The sequence below is a fragment of the Galeopterus variegatus genome, unplaced genomic scaffold (genome assembly GCF_000696425.1).
Source record: "Galeopterus variegatus unplaced genomic scaffold, G_variegatus-3.0.2 Scaffold2977, whole genome shotgun sequence".
In the NCBI taxonomy this organism is placed as follows: domain Eukaryota; kingdom Metazoa; phylum Chordata; class Mammalia; order Dermoptera; family Cynocephalidae; genus Galeopterus; species Galeopterus variegatus.
In genome coordinates, this window is record NW_007729088.1 from 63,533 (window position 1) to 78,489 (window position 14,957).

At 53.7% G+C, this 14,957-nt stretch overlaps 1 protein-coding gene across 1 annotated transcript in view; it reads right to left on the minus strand.

The window, feature by feature from the left end:
• LOC103599465 (acetyl-coenzyme A synthetase 2-like, mitochondrial) overlaps positions 1 to 14,957 on the minus strand; it is a 56,769-nt gene that overhangs the window by 30,967 nt on the left and 10,845 nt on the right. The window contains exon 3 of the mRNA XM_008583604.1: positions 10,437 to 10,533. Within this exon, the coding sequence (XP_008581826.1) occupies positions 10,437 to 10,533 (97 nt within the window). The remainder of the gene's footprint in view (positions 1 to 10,436; positions 10,534 to 14,957) is intronic.

A 14,957-nucleotide genomic window follows, 5' to 3' on the forward strand; every position in this document is an offset into this window, starting at 1 on the left:
GGGGGGGGGGGGGGGGGGGGGGGGGGGGGGGTGCCCTCTTCGTGATTCAGTGTTTGGCTCCTCAGTCAGTACCACCTGCTCCAGGTGTCTCCCCAGGCCAAATCCCACATCCTAACTTTTTCTTTCCTCTGAGCCACACTTGTGGAATGGAAGTAGCAGGTCAGACTCAAGAAAGCTCTGCCCTCCTTCCTAACTACAGCCTGGTTTCCCCTGCTCCTCAGCACTTGGCCTTTGGCCCGAGTCTTGTTTCAGGAAAAGAAGTTCCTTCCTGTCCACACCTAGCCCAGCTCACACCACTGAGGGAACCAGGTGGCAACGCGTTAAGAACCCTGGAGGCTGCTGCAGGCTGGCAGCCCCAGGACAAGAGTGCACAGGCCAACGCCCATCCTGGAAGCCAGCCCCGAAAACAGCTGGTGTCCTGGCAGGACATTCACCCACCCACCCAGTGGACCTGTTTCCCTCCCGGGGGAAAGCCACAGAAGTGAGTCCTTTCTCCCTGGTGGAATTTGGAAGAGGATGTAGCTTTTAACTTTCTGAAAGCATTCACTTCTCCCTGTGGTTAAACAACAAAAACAAAAAGCCACAGGATGTTTTCCAGGCCGTGCTCCAGGTTTACACCGTCGCACATGCGATCCCTCTATCAGGCAGGTCTCTCTAGGTTGCTCTGAGCGAGTCCACTCGGCTGCAGTAGCAACAGCAAAACACAGGGAAGCTGAGTTCACTCAGAAAGTTCCAGACTAAGGGCCGGCCCATGGCTTACTTGGGAGAGCGTGGTGCTGACAACACAAAGTCAAGGGTTAAGATACCTTTACCTTAGGTCATCTTTAAAAAAAAAAAAAAAAGAAGAAAAAAGAAAGTTCCAGACTAGATGTAAGCTGGGGGTCGTTCCATTCTCAGGCTTTACAGGGACTCCACAGAACATTCCAAATTAATACCAGGAGAATCAGTGGCACAAGAGCTTGGCACAACTGCCTCAGGCCCAGACTGCTTCCCCGCCTCTTGGTAGTGGCTTGGTGAAGCATAACACTGTTGAAAACAAGAGACTCGGGGGCTGGCTAGTTAGCTAATTGGTTAGAGCGTGGTGTTTTAACACCATGGTCAGGGGTTGGATCCCCCTTACCAGCCAGCCGCCCAAGATAAAAAAAAACAGGAGGCTCATGGAACCCAGAATTGTGCTGGCAAATGTTTAACAACCCGTTTTCTCAGGATAAAAGCCTTGATTTGTACCATTTGCCAATTATTTTCACTACAGCTGATTTCAAGCTACCAACACCACTCCTGAACGAGGTGCTGGGAGGATATGCAGTCACTCTAAGGAGGAGCCTATGTGACGGCAGACCCAACCCCCGCAAGCCTTCAGCACCACTAACCAAACCCGCCTTGCCCCAGGGGCAGCCTCCTCCTCTGTCCTTGCAGCCACACCCCAAAAGCTGCTGGTGACACCCCCCCTTGAAGCTACCCTCACAGTTCACTTAAACTAATTTTTTCCTCTCATGGCAGGCATGGGCAGGGGAAAAAAACTAATTTTTCACTTCATACAGTGATTATTAATAATTTATTCAATTCCTTTTATTTGATAATTATTCATTTAATAATAAATAGTTGCTAATAAAAACTTAGATTGTTAATTTGAGAGGAAAGGAGGGAGCCATCCCACGTTACCTCCCTTTCCAGGCCATAGTCCCTCTGGCCCTGGGTTTAAGGTGGCATGGAGGATCTGCCCTCCCTGGGCAGCCCTGTCACCAGGGCCACTGCACAGTCCTGCAGCTCAGTTCATCCCTGCTCGAAGGCACAAGCCCAAGGATATGCAATCCACACCAGACAGCACACCCCTTCGGAAGGGGTGCCCTTCTGCTCTTCCACAAAAGCACCCCCATTCATCCCCCTGAGAAACATGCCAGAAACCTCATATCGAACTGCACACAGTTTATTTAGTTGTAAAGTCCAGAAAACTAATGCGTTTAAAATGTGAAGACAGAAGACTGTCCTTTTTGCCTGCAAAGAATCTACATCTAGATGAGCCCACCCTGGGTGGAATTAATAGGTTACAGGGTAAAGATCAGAGTCTTTTAGTCACAGCAGACCTTGAACAGCTGGGTGGCCAAAGGCCTCTACACACAGGAATGATTCAGAAGGTTTGGTCACCTGCACCAGGAGGAGGGATCACTAAGCCCCATCCGATCAGCCTGGGTTCTGAAAAGCTACAGGTTAGGGCCTCATAGTTTAACAGCCAACTGCCCAGGCATCAACCACAGGCGAGCTCCACAAACCGACTGCTGGACTGCACCTGCATGCGGTCACCATGGTGATGTCTCCTCAGCAGCCATGCCAGCCTCCCTAGGCTGCATCCTCCTCTGAGACGCCCTTGCATGGGGCTCTGCGTGTCAGCCAGCTTGCACCAGACAGCTGCACATGGCTCAGCATGGCTGGGAGACACTGGGATTCTCTGAGCAGTTCACTAGCTGTGAGGGCTCCCAGAGGCAGCTGAACCAGCAACAAAGGTGGCTTCCTGACCCCTGGACTGAAGCCACAGCAATGTGTCTGGAAAGTCAGCAGTGCCCATGAGGTCTCCTGAGTCCATTCTGATAGTGCCAGAGGTGGGGGCTAAGGGTCCACCCAGAGGCTTGTGCAAATCTATAAACTCTCTGCTTAAGAAAGCAACAGTGAGTTCCCTTTTCTGCAACCGAGCATGCAGCCACATTACCAGGGATGTGTTTTCTTTCTTTTTTTTTTTTTTTCCTTTTTGTCTTTTTTTGTGACCGGCAACGGATCGCAACCCTCAGTGTTGCACCCGTACCGGACCGGGACCGGCAACGGGATCGCAACCCTTGGTGTTGCGCCCGCACCTCGCTCAGCCAGTGAGCGGCCGGTCTGTATGTGGGATCCGAACCCTCGGCGGGAGCGCTGCCGCGGCCTCAAGCGGCGCCCTGTAGCAGTGCGCCGCCGGGCCGGCCCCAGGGATGTGTTTTCTTTCTTTTTTTTTTTTTTTCCTTTTTGTCTTTTTTTGTGACCGGCAACGGATCGCAACCCTCAGTGTTGCACCCGTACCGGACCGGGACCGGCAACGGGATCGCAACCCTTGGTGTTGCGCCCGCACCTCGCTCAGCCAGTGAGCGGCCGGTCTGTATGTGGGATCCGAACCCTCGGCGGGAGCGCTGCCGCGGCCTCAAGCGGCGCCCTGTAGCAGTGCGCCGCCGGGCCGGCCCCAGGGATGTGCTTTCAAATACAGATTCCCAGGCCCCACGGGGGGTGGGGGGGGACTCAGAAGGGCTTGAGTGGGGCCTGGGTACTGTATTGCTAACGACCCTCCCCAGGGGACTCTGAGACGTAACCCATGGCTGAAAATCACTGCTTTAGATTCCTCGCGGAGTGACATCACTAAAACTGCCCAGCTCTGTTTCTCTGGCACATTTGGTGACTGTGAGGAATTCCTGAAGATGTTTACATCCGATAAGACTCCACGCGACCTCTTCTAAATTGGCCAAGGCTTTTATGCTTCAAAGCCATCATCCGAGCAGAACCAGCAGGGATAATGGGGCTGTGATGGCCCAAATGGGGAGCAACTAAATCCACTGCCACTGTGTCTGCCAATATCCTGGAACCTGTCTCCAGACTTCTCAGAGGAAGCTTGACTGGATTTGTTGAAGTGAAATTCTCAAGCCCTTCTCCCAACCCAACCCCTATTGTCACCACATTCAAAGGAGACCAAGACAGCCCTGGGGAGGGTCAGGGAAGGAATGAAGGGCTAGCCAGTGCAGGGCCAGTGGCCCATCTTCTGGGAAGAAGTCACTCCCTCCCCTGGCACCTGCCCAGCCCTGAGCCCAGTGCACTCTCTGCTCTTCCCTGCCCAGCAAGCACCCCCTTCATACACTCCCCCAAAACTCCACAGCCTTGGGTCCCACCTTCTCCAACAGTTGACCTTCTGTCCCTCCACAAGGGGTCCCGGGGCCCTCTGTCACCCATGAGCCCCCATCTCCCCAGCTGGTATCAGAGCTTGATGTGTGTCTTCTTGTCCTCCAGGGCCCCTGACATCTGGAAGACATCGATCTGGGCAGCAGCAGGGCACATTGCACACAGCAGAATCCAGGCCAGCACATGACCGGGATGATGTTTATTTAGATGTCTGTGGAGGTAGGAGCCTGGGCGGCAGAGTGGCACCACACCTTCACCTCCCTGTGACGATGCCCAAGGCAGGCTCCTCAGTAAACCTGCCACAGCCAAAGCTGAGTTCAAACCCTAATTCTGATCTCTCCGGCTCTGTGAAGTCAAGTACTGAAGCTCTCTGGGTCCTGGGCTTTAAAACCGAGGGCGACCATGAATATGAACTGAGACATCAGTGTCCACTCCTGCCCAGACAGCCTTGTGTGCGGGCTGGTTACCGGGAACCATTCTCACCCTCCCGAGGGCCACCCAGGGGACCCCACTGCAGGGCCGTGCTGGCTTCCGGCTGGGCGTCAGTTTTCATCCCACACACTGGTCACTGCGTCTAATTCATGGTGACACTTTCACTCTGCTCAGTGTCCCCTAGCATGGGAGGAGGAGGTGGATGGGCTGGGGGTGAGGGGGATGAGCCGGGGAAGGGGGATGAGCTGGGGCCATGTACATTTCTGGGCAGGTGAGAAGGTTCCCCTCACTGGTCTCTGTGGAGATGGACATTGGGCAGGACAGCAGGCAGGGCCATGGGACGCCACAATGTGGCCCACAACAAAGCTGAGAGTCAGGCCTACCCCGCTGTCTAGAGCCTGCAGAAAAAGGAGCAGAAAACACAAAACAGCAACAACAAAGCCTCGTCCTTGCAGACTCATCAGAAAAAGGCACAAGGTCCTGGGAGGGCCCTCTGGGGAGCCCGCAGTCCTCCCCTCAGCCAGCTGCCACTCCCCCTCCCACAGCCCCGCCACCTGCCAACAGCCCCTGCCTGGCAGAAGAGGGTTCACAAAAGCAGGGACCCAGCTCCAAGGGCTACGTTTGCTTATGCAAGTGCTCCTGGAATTACACTTCCGCCAGTTCTGCCCCAGAGAATTCTCAGAAAGGCCCCCATCAAAGAAGGCTCCCTTGACACAAAGATAAATTCTCTCAGTGTAGGTCACTCATGCTGCAATCTGAAGAAATAACCATTCTAAAATACGACATTCTGAGCACAGAAGAATAACAAAGGAACATAAGCGGTCGTATAGAGAAAGATTCAAAACCTTTCTCAGCTCCAACATCTGGAGCCAAAGTCTCAAGGAAAGCTAGAGGCAGGTTTAAAACCAGCATATTCCAAGTAACCTGGATTTCTATCAGATCTGGCAGCCAGCATGCAGATTCCAGACCAAGTCACAGCCAGAGTGACTCGGAGCTCTGCCCAGGGCCCGACCCCTTCTCAGGTAGGGCACCCGTGCCTAGACACCACGCAGGGCCCAGGGCACACTGGCCTCTCTCACCTACCCTGAGAGCCCTACGACTCCGGACCTTGTGTTCCTTGTGGGTCCACAGGGCTGTTCCACCCACAGCACCCCAGCCATCGACCTCATTGTCAGTTAATGACCCTTTCCTCAATTGCCACAATATTTTAATAAAGGAGTTTGCTCACTAAAGTAATTAACCAGGGGGTGAGCAGAGAGCAGAGTGCAAGGGTCATGCCCACGGGACAGGGGAGGGGGACCACCTTTCAGCTGACACACCTGTTCCCCCAGGTGTGGTCCTGCTCTGTCCTCACCCGCCCCACCCTCTAGGCCCCAGCAGCCACAGGGCCACCCCATGCCCTCCCCTTCAAACATGAGATCCTGTGCCGCCCTTCCTTCACCAGGCTCCAACCTACAGCTAAAATAGCCTCACCCTCCTGGGCACTGTTCAGGGCTTTCAACCCGCTTGTCCCATTCAACACTAAGCAACCCAGGGGAGGAGAAGCGTGATGCCATTTTGCAGATGAGAAAACTGAGGGTCAGAGAGGCAGGGTGATTTGCTCTAGGTCACACACAGCCAGGGGACGGAGCAGGCATCCAGCATGGCCTCCAGCCTCCACCTGTAACACGCTCACCTATCCTCGCCCCTCCTGCCTTCGGTGGCAAGCTTTCCCTTAGCCCCCAGTGCCCCTCAAAACTCAACCCCCGTCAAAGTCTTCTCCAACCGGGTGACCATGGAGTGACTTCCCACTCCCCAACTCCGACCCACAGGGACCAGCCACTTCTGTAACCTTCATAAGTGGGCATGTTTGAAGACATTCAGGGCCAAGAACAGAAACAAGCCTCACAGGGAGGCAGCTCCAGGCTGCAGGTCCTCCCACCCACCCCAACCCCAGCCACAGCATGTGGTGTGTGGCAGCTCCCTCTCCCCCAGATAAAGAGGTGGCCCCACGGGCCGGCCCCCATCTCGTACATCCCTGTGGGCTCCCACATTAGGCACTAATGTGCCTCAGTAAAGCCCCGTGCCCAGCATAGCACAGCGGGGGAAAGCCATCCACCTCGGAACCCACCAAGGGGCTCTGAAGCAGCAGGGCCAGGGGAGTCCTGATATCCCACCTGCTCCTCTGGAAGGGTCTTTCTCACTGTGCACAACCTCCACCCAATAAAAAGGCCCAGGATGGAACTAATGCAGAAGTCACTACTTCCAGGGGTAGTCTCCACAGTGAGAACTGCACTCAGCTCTCTGTGCACTCGGGCCCAGCTCCGTCCCACTGCGTTCCACAGTGCTTGTGGGGACCCACCCCCTGGCCTACACAGTACTAAATCCTTGTCTTACAGGAGGACATTGAGGCCCAAAGTGACAGCCCAAGGCCACAGGACTGATCAGGGCTAAAACCTGGTCTTACAGCTTAGTTAAGATGCTCTCATTTGGGCTCAAGTTCAAGTTCAGAGCTTCTGTGGAGAACCTCAGACAACAGATGTGCTAGTCCAGGGCCCTGGTGAACACTCTTGGCCTGGCATCCACAGTTTGCTGTCCTCTGTTTTGGGGCACACCCCATGGGCTGAGAGGACCCAGGACCAACAGCAGGGCCCTGATCTGCTCCCCATACCCTGCATTCCCAGTTTGGGAATCCTGGCCCAGACCGCTAGGCTGCAGGCAGGAAGCATGCACACCAGCCGGCAGGACTGGCCTAGCTGATCCACCTACGGCCTTCCTGAAAGGGAGGACTTTGTGTTCCTCCACCCACCCCTCCAAGGATCCCCAGAGTCTGCCTAATTAACTAAGATGTGAAAGACAGAAGGAGCAGCTGCCCAGGGCACTATCTGGCCACACACCTCGGGAGCCGCCCACATTATCTGCACCTCCCTTGTGGCCCCTGGCAGACCCTGCCTTGCCCAGGGTTTGTCTGCCTGTGGGTTCCCTGGGAAAACAGCTCTCTCAGGTGGTTCTGGCAGAGGAAGGCTGGAAATGGGCCCACGGTGGCCCTCTTCTTGGAAGATGGGCTCAGACTCCCCCAGGCTGAGCCTCTGCCAGGCAAAGGGCTTCTGCCCCGTTGCCTCCCAGCGGCAAGTAAGCACTGCACTTATGAAGGGGGACGCTCAGCAGAACCAGAGCTGAAGAGGTTCTCCTCCTTCCAGACCCTGCAGCCAGGACCAGCATGAGGCCCCCACACTGCCCAGTTGTGACACTCAAACAGTACTGGAACTACTATCCAAGTCATCACTATTTTTACTTGCTAATACTTTTACTTCCAATGCTTTCTCTCATCTACTTGTGCCAACACTACAGAGTCATGTCAGTTATAACAATTACCCCATTTTACAGATGTGAAAATCATGCCCTGGGAGGTGACATGGCTTCACAAGGTCACTGGCCAGCAAGAGGATGATCCTGAACTACAGTGTGCCTCTTTCTGCTGGCCCCATTTCCCTTGAGGACCTGTGGAGACACAGGCCTCAAATTTCTCCATGTCCAGGCAAAGGCAGTTGGCACCTGTCCTGGGGGCCAGTCTGCAGGTGCTGACCTGCTAGCTCTATGCCTGAGGTCATGGTGGGGCTGATAGTCAGGTTCTTTCTCCAGGCCACCTGAGACTCTCCTGGAGGCTTGTTAACATGCAGACTTCTAGGCCGCCCACAGCTTCTTACCCAGGAAACTGCCTTACCACCAGCATCCCAACCTCTGCCAGCCCCAAAGCATTTCCTTAAAAGCTACAAGTCTGCATGAGGCATCTGTACAAGGAAGCACTTTGTTCAGTGGCAGGTGTGTGACTGCTGGCAGGACAATCAGCACCAACATCTGGGGGGCTTTCCTCGGAGAGGGGAGGAAACCTAAAATGACCAGAAAAACAATTAACCCAAGTCCCTCAAATACTAGCTGCAATTACAGATAACCCACACATACACTTTCCTTTACAGTCAAACAATAAATAGAAATAGTCATCCAGTACCAAACCTGGCCTGCAAAACCATTTTGGACTAAATCTGTATTTTTAAAGAAACCAAATAATACTTTTCCTGTACCCATAAATTGGTCTCTGGCCTGGGGCTGCTTCAGCACCGTGGAATTGAAGTTGCTCTTAGCTTTAGCTAAGAGGACTGGCTGCAGTCCTAAACATTCCCACATGGTTTACATTTAACCACGCAGCTCAACAGGCTGCCCAGGCCCCACTCACAGACTGCTGAAGGCTGCTGAGCACTGATGCAGTACATGCAGGCTCTGTCCAGCCAAGGGACATCACGTGCTCACCCCAGGGTCCAGGCATACCTGAGACACTGACAGAAGGAAATCAGTCCTCCAGGGATCACCATGGCTGGACCACTTACAGCAGGATCTCTGGGTACCCAGCAAGCCCCTGTTCCCCTACCCCAGCTCCGACCCTGTTTTTCCTGTTATTGAAGAACACCTCCCAGGCAGCAGCCCAGGTCCCCTTTCAGAATGAGGTTTGCTCACACGCAAGTGGAGTGGGGCCAACATCAGTAAAAAAGACCTAAGCCAGCTTGTTTATACATGCAGCACTCCCGAAATCCGTGTGCACAGGGGACTCGTGGGACCAACTCTGTTGGCTGGTGGGAGGGGGCCCGAGGATGCCAGCAGCAAGGTGGGCTGGCCCTGGGCCACAGGAGTCTGCCCAGGGACCAGAGACAAGAGATCAGCACAGGCCCTGAGTCCAGCCAGGTTGGAGAGACAGTCTCAGAGGAGCACAGAAGGCTGGGCTGGGCCTGAGGGCTGCTGGGGGGGGGCGGGCCCAGGTATGTGCAGGACAGCACCCAGTGGTAGCTGCAGCCCATTAACGGACATCACCTGCTGTGTCCAAAAGTCAATTTGAGCACAGTTTTACCAAGTTTGGTGAATCTGGCCTATAATAAAACTGGAGTTCGAGAAACAAACTGGAAATGACAAGTGCCCATTCACCCTCAACTCACCCAAGTGTGGGGGGTAATCATCGATCTCAGACCTGGTCCCTCTCCAGTCTGGACCCATCTGGACCTGCTTCTCTGAAGTCCTCCAAGTCCCAGCCACGTGCTTCTGGGACACCTACGCTTATTCCCCCTCGGGGTCTTGGCCTGGGCCCAGGATGCTCCTGCCCAACGTTCTGCTGGCCGCTGCTCCTTGTCAGCAGGACCTCAGCTTAAATGTCACCTCCTCAGGCCTTCCCTGACTATTCCATCAAAAGGGACCATCAAGCCACAACCAACCATGTGTTTGGGATTGCTTATTACTACAACAGCCCCCTGGCTGTCCTGAGTGACCCAATGGCACTCAAAGAAGACACACTGAATGATTGAATAAGAAAAGCCAGAAGCCAGCTGCCCCCAGGGGAGGAATCACACCTGACAACTTGCTGTGGGGTTGGGGCAGATAGAAGCAAGTGGTAATAAAGGACGCAGTGCCTGAGCGGGAAGCACAGGGGCTTTAGTGGAGAACCAGGGTTCTGCTCTGACCGGCCACGAGACTGAGCACGGCAGCCCCACAGGATGCAGCTCCAGGAAGGCGGGTCGCTGTTACTGTGGCTGGGCTCCTCTAAACCCCCAGCGAACTCCCGACATTTAGAAGGGTGCTTCGCACACAGAATCAAAAAACAGACAATTCAGGTTTTATAAAAGCTCTTTAGAAGACTATTTTACATACGTCCCACTCTCTGAAGCTGACAGTAAGAGGCTGAGCGGCTTTCATTATTCCAGCGTGCTTTTTATTCAGCTTGCATTCATGTTTACTTTTCCTGGGATTAGGGAACATTTCCAAAGCTGAAACATGCTTCCTGATACTCAGACAACCCCTCCCCCACAGCCAGCCACAAGCACACAAGACTGGGCCAGATCCCTCCCCTATACGTTGAACATTCAGTGTTTATTTCAAAAGAGCCAGTTCCTTGCATGGAAATCTAAAGACGTTAAGCACTGCCAGAGTGAACAAAGCCAAGCCTCCTCCCAAGCTCGGTCACCCTGCTCTGGTAGTGGGCCCAGCAGGGGCGTTCGGTCCACCGCAGAGAACAGAGGAGAAAGCCAGATCGCCCCGCCGGGAGCTGAGACCCACCAGGGGATGCACAGTACCTGTAGGTGATCCTCACTTCAGTTCCAGGCTCATCTCGCTCCCAGATCAAAGCAACACTTTCAGGGGCCTTCCGAACATGCTGATCCAAGCAGTTGACTGTACAAAAACAGGTTTGACAGACATTACACTTGGTTCTTCAGAAGGGGGTCTAGCTTGCTGTGCTTGCTCTACTGCCACTGAGAGAGACCCTCCTGTCCTTGATGGTGACTTTCTACCTCTTTGCAAGAAGACAGTGATGGTCAAAACTGCGAGAGGGGGAAAGGCGCTACACAAACACAATCTCAGAGGTGCCAGGTGATTGCCCACAAACATTCTGAAGCAGCATTGCTTCACACCCGTGGCCCCATCCCTGGCTGCATGCTGGCATCACCTGGGCCAGCCCTGGAGGCCCTGCCCAATGTGCCGGGCTGGACCTCGTGGTTTTCCAAGCTCTCTGGAAGGTTGCCATGTGCAGCCAGGGCCAGGCACTGCACCTGAGCTATTGGAAAAAGTCCTGAATGCAAAGAGGACATTCCTATTTGAGAGCGTGACTCAGGCCACGAGCTCTCATGTGCCCAGTGTTGATCTGGACCCCACCGGGTGGAAGTGCAAACCAGGACAAGGGTCCAGATCTCCTCTCAGGTGTTCAGCCAGCACCCTATAAACCTGCTTCTGCACCATAGTGACCCAATGGCAGGGAAATGCCATCCTGGTTTTCCAGAAGTCTCTGCTCCTCTCCCCTGTTACCCAAGCTCAGATCACATGACTTGCCCTCAAAAACAGGTCAGTTCTGCTCATCCAACCCCAGGATCAGTAGGATCGCATTCATGTGCTGACATCCTGTTCACTATTCATCTGACTTCACTATTCATTTTAACTCCAGCTGGTAGAAAGCCCCTTCCAACCAACCCACGAAGCCAGGTCTCACTACTCATTTTCCATCAGAGGGTCCCCAGGAATGCTGGGGACATGAGTACTATGAATAGCTTCGAGGACAGCAGCCATCTGCCCCCTGGTCTCTCAGGGTCACCCTAGTGTCCCATATGTAAGTTATACCTCAAAAATTTAATAAATGAGGATAGGTGCTGGTGGGGGGGGGATTACTAATACTACTAACTGACACAGGAAAGTTCTTTGAACTACTAGAAAATAGAAGAAATGCCCCAAAAATAGAAGAGAAAAAAAGCAAGAAGTCAAACCGGGATGACCAGGCCCACTGGCAGACCTGGATTTACACAATAAATTCAACATTAGTATGTGTGCATGCACGCGCGCATGTGAACACGTGTCCACAGCAAGGTCATGCTACGTTCTGCTCAGTGCAGTCATGCCAAGCACACGTTAATCTCACACGAAGCACTCACCCCCACCGAGGGTCTCCAGCGCTGTTTACAGCCACAGTCCCGGAGTGCCCAGGAGCACCCAGGAGGCCCAGGCTGGGACCTCAACTAAAGTCATGCAGGCTGTAGGGTGGTCTGTTTATTTTAGCAAAAAACGGTTCATAACATTAAAAACACTAGACCTTCCATTCAACCCCTGAAATTCTCCACCCTTTCCCCAAATGTTTTTCTGGATGATGGCAGGTCTTTTAGGAGCACACGGGAAGGAGCATACAAAACCTGAGATGGTTTAATTCAGTTTCCTGGGCACTAATTCTGATCAAGGCACCATGCTGAATGTCACAGGAAATGCAAGGACAGGCACTCGGCCTTGCCCGTAGATGCAAGCAATAAATACAAACATAGGAACTATACAAAAGTAACCAAAACACAAGGTTGGCTGTGGTAGGTAACATAACATTTGTCTAAACCAGACAATGAAGCTGAATTTACCCAGGGAAGGCAAATCTGTGGCTGTTAACAACGACCTGAGACTGACACAGCAGTAATGGCAGGACTCCACATGGACAGCACCCCCCGTGGGCCAGACCCTGTCCCAGCCCAAGAGGAGGGACTATCAGTTTCTCCCTTTATGGGTGGGAAAACAGAGGCACAGAGAGGTTAAGTCGCTTGCCCAGGGTCACACAGTGGCAAAGTTGGATTGGACGCAGGTTAGAGTCCACCCCGCGACACTACCCTCCACGGTCACCCTGCACAGTCCAGAGGTGGGAGAAGAGTGAGCCCTGCTGGTGGTGGAAGACAGAGGGCAGTGAATTGGGCTTGGCCTTACAGACAGATGAGGCTTACAACAGCCCAGAAGCATGGCGAGGCAGCTCAGGCGGGCGAGAGGAGCAAGTACGCCACGCAGGGGGTGGAAAAACAACAAAGCCGTTGGGGAGAAAATGAGTAAGCTAGTTTGGCAAATATTAGCCAGCTTGGCTCACACGCTTGGTCCAGCTTAACAGCCCAGAAGCATGGCGAGGCAGCTCAGGCGGGCGAGAGGAGCAAGTACGCCACGCAGGAGGTGGAAAAACAAAGCCGTTGGGGAGAAAATGAGTAAGCTAGTTTGGCAAATATTAGCCAGCTTGGCTCACATGCTTGGTCCAGCTTACAGATATGCCATTTCTCTGACAGCTCCAATGCTTGAAAATCAAGAATTTTCACACTAAAACCATGGGTGGCTAGCTTCTCCTGAATAATCAACAGAGAAGTCACCCCTCAGCAAGGGGCTGTGACCCCCAGCTGCCTGGCCTTAGAGGTGGCTCAGGGCAGGTTATGACAAGCCTGGGAATGCCCAGCAGAGGATCGACACTGCAGAGAGATGTGGAGGAGGAGAGGTGGTGGCAGGACGGGGGCGCTGCTCCCCTGGGACATGGGCCCTCCTAGGCCCTGGCAGTTCCAGCCATCACCTGGGAAGCTCTGCTCTGACATGCGCTCTCCACGTTGCATTTGACCCTCGAGTCACCTTGAAGAGCGACCTGCCTGGGTGAAGATTAGGAAGCAGCAGAAAGGGCTGAGACCATGCCGGACATCTCACCTAGCGGTCGTCTCTCCACACACTGTCCCCACAGCAGCCGGGGCCGAGGGACATTCTCTTCAGCCAGAGAGTGACTGCCCGACTTCAAACTGAGAGCCTCACAGCCTCAGAGCCCAGCAGGGCTCCCCGCACCCGTTCTACGCCAAGCAGGAAGGCAGCGCAGGGGACGGTGGACAGGGTGGGGCCTGCCACAGGATGAACAGCACCCAGCTGCAGCCGGGGGCCGGCAGGAGCAGCCATGTGTCCATCTCTTCCCAGGGCTGACAGATGGCACAAACCCAGGCAGGTCAGAATGGAGGCCCAAATGCAGTGTCCCCTACACACCTTCCCCACACACAGAAGGTGCTGGACAAATGGCCACCCAGGCCCCAAGGGATCAACCTCTCCCTGCTGGCTGTACCAAGTCTAGTGAGTGCCTCATGCCCCAGGGCCTTTGCACTGGTTTCTGTCTGGGACGTGGTCCTCCTCCCCACCCATGCTGCAGGTCTCAGCCTACACTTCCCCGCTCGCCTGTACACCTCCCTTCCCTTGGGCCCTGTGCCTCCCTCTAACGGCCTGGAATGTTTATTGCTTGCGCCCCTCATGGGGTAGTGGACCAATGTCCAGCTCACATTTGTATAAGGGCAACCTAACCCAGAACGCAGAGCCGTGGAAGCACCAAAGCTCTGGATAATGGACAGACCATTCAAACCCTCGAGCTGGAGGGGGACCTTGGGGTCCATCTGACACCAGGCTGTCCCCAGTGCCCAGGGGGAGAAACAGACCACTTCTTGTCTTTGTGGCTTTGTCCTTCAAGTAGAAGGTCTCTTTTTTGACCTAAATTGGTGCTTCTCAAACTTGAGTGGCATCAGAATCCTCAGGAGGGCTTGCTGGCACATAGATGGCCGAGCCCCACCCCCAGTCTCTGATGGAGCATTTGCATTTCTACCAAGGTGCTAATGAGGCTGATGCTGGTGGCCAGGGACCACATTCTGACAGACAGACTTGTGTACATGTATCTACATGCACATCCACTTTATATGTACATTCCAGATTCCAAAGGGTTTTCTTTTTCCTTTGGGAGAGGAGTAATTAAACACACTTGCCAGCCCTGTAGGACATCCAGCCATAGCCTTGCAGGCTGGCAGCCTGGAGTCATGGCTAAAAGCCCATGGTGCAGTCAGCCCCTGTCCAACCACTCACTAACCACAGACAATGCACTTGTAATTTAACGTAAACCCAGCTTCTTAATCCACAGGCTGGGTATAATCGCCCCTGACTCTGGTATGACTGTAAAAATTAGGCGCCATTTGAGTGTTTCCTGTTGTGGGGTCAGATGGCATCACAGCGTCCCAAGGGAAAAGCAAACGGAATGTTAATCAAAAAGTACAGGAGGCCATTGTAGACTGAGCTCCAGCACTGGCCCCAACAGACCAGACTGAAAACCAAAATGGAGTCACCCCTGCTAAACTAATAAATTGTTATCTGACCTTCTGAGGAATCAGGAAAAGTAACAGCCAAAAAAATCCCAAACACACCAGTTTCCATCTTTAATCAGCATTATAATAAAGTTCCCTATGTTTTAATCCTTACAACAAAAGTAACCTGATATTAACTCATCAGTTATTTCTCTATGTTCTGTTTCC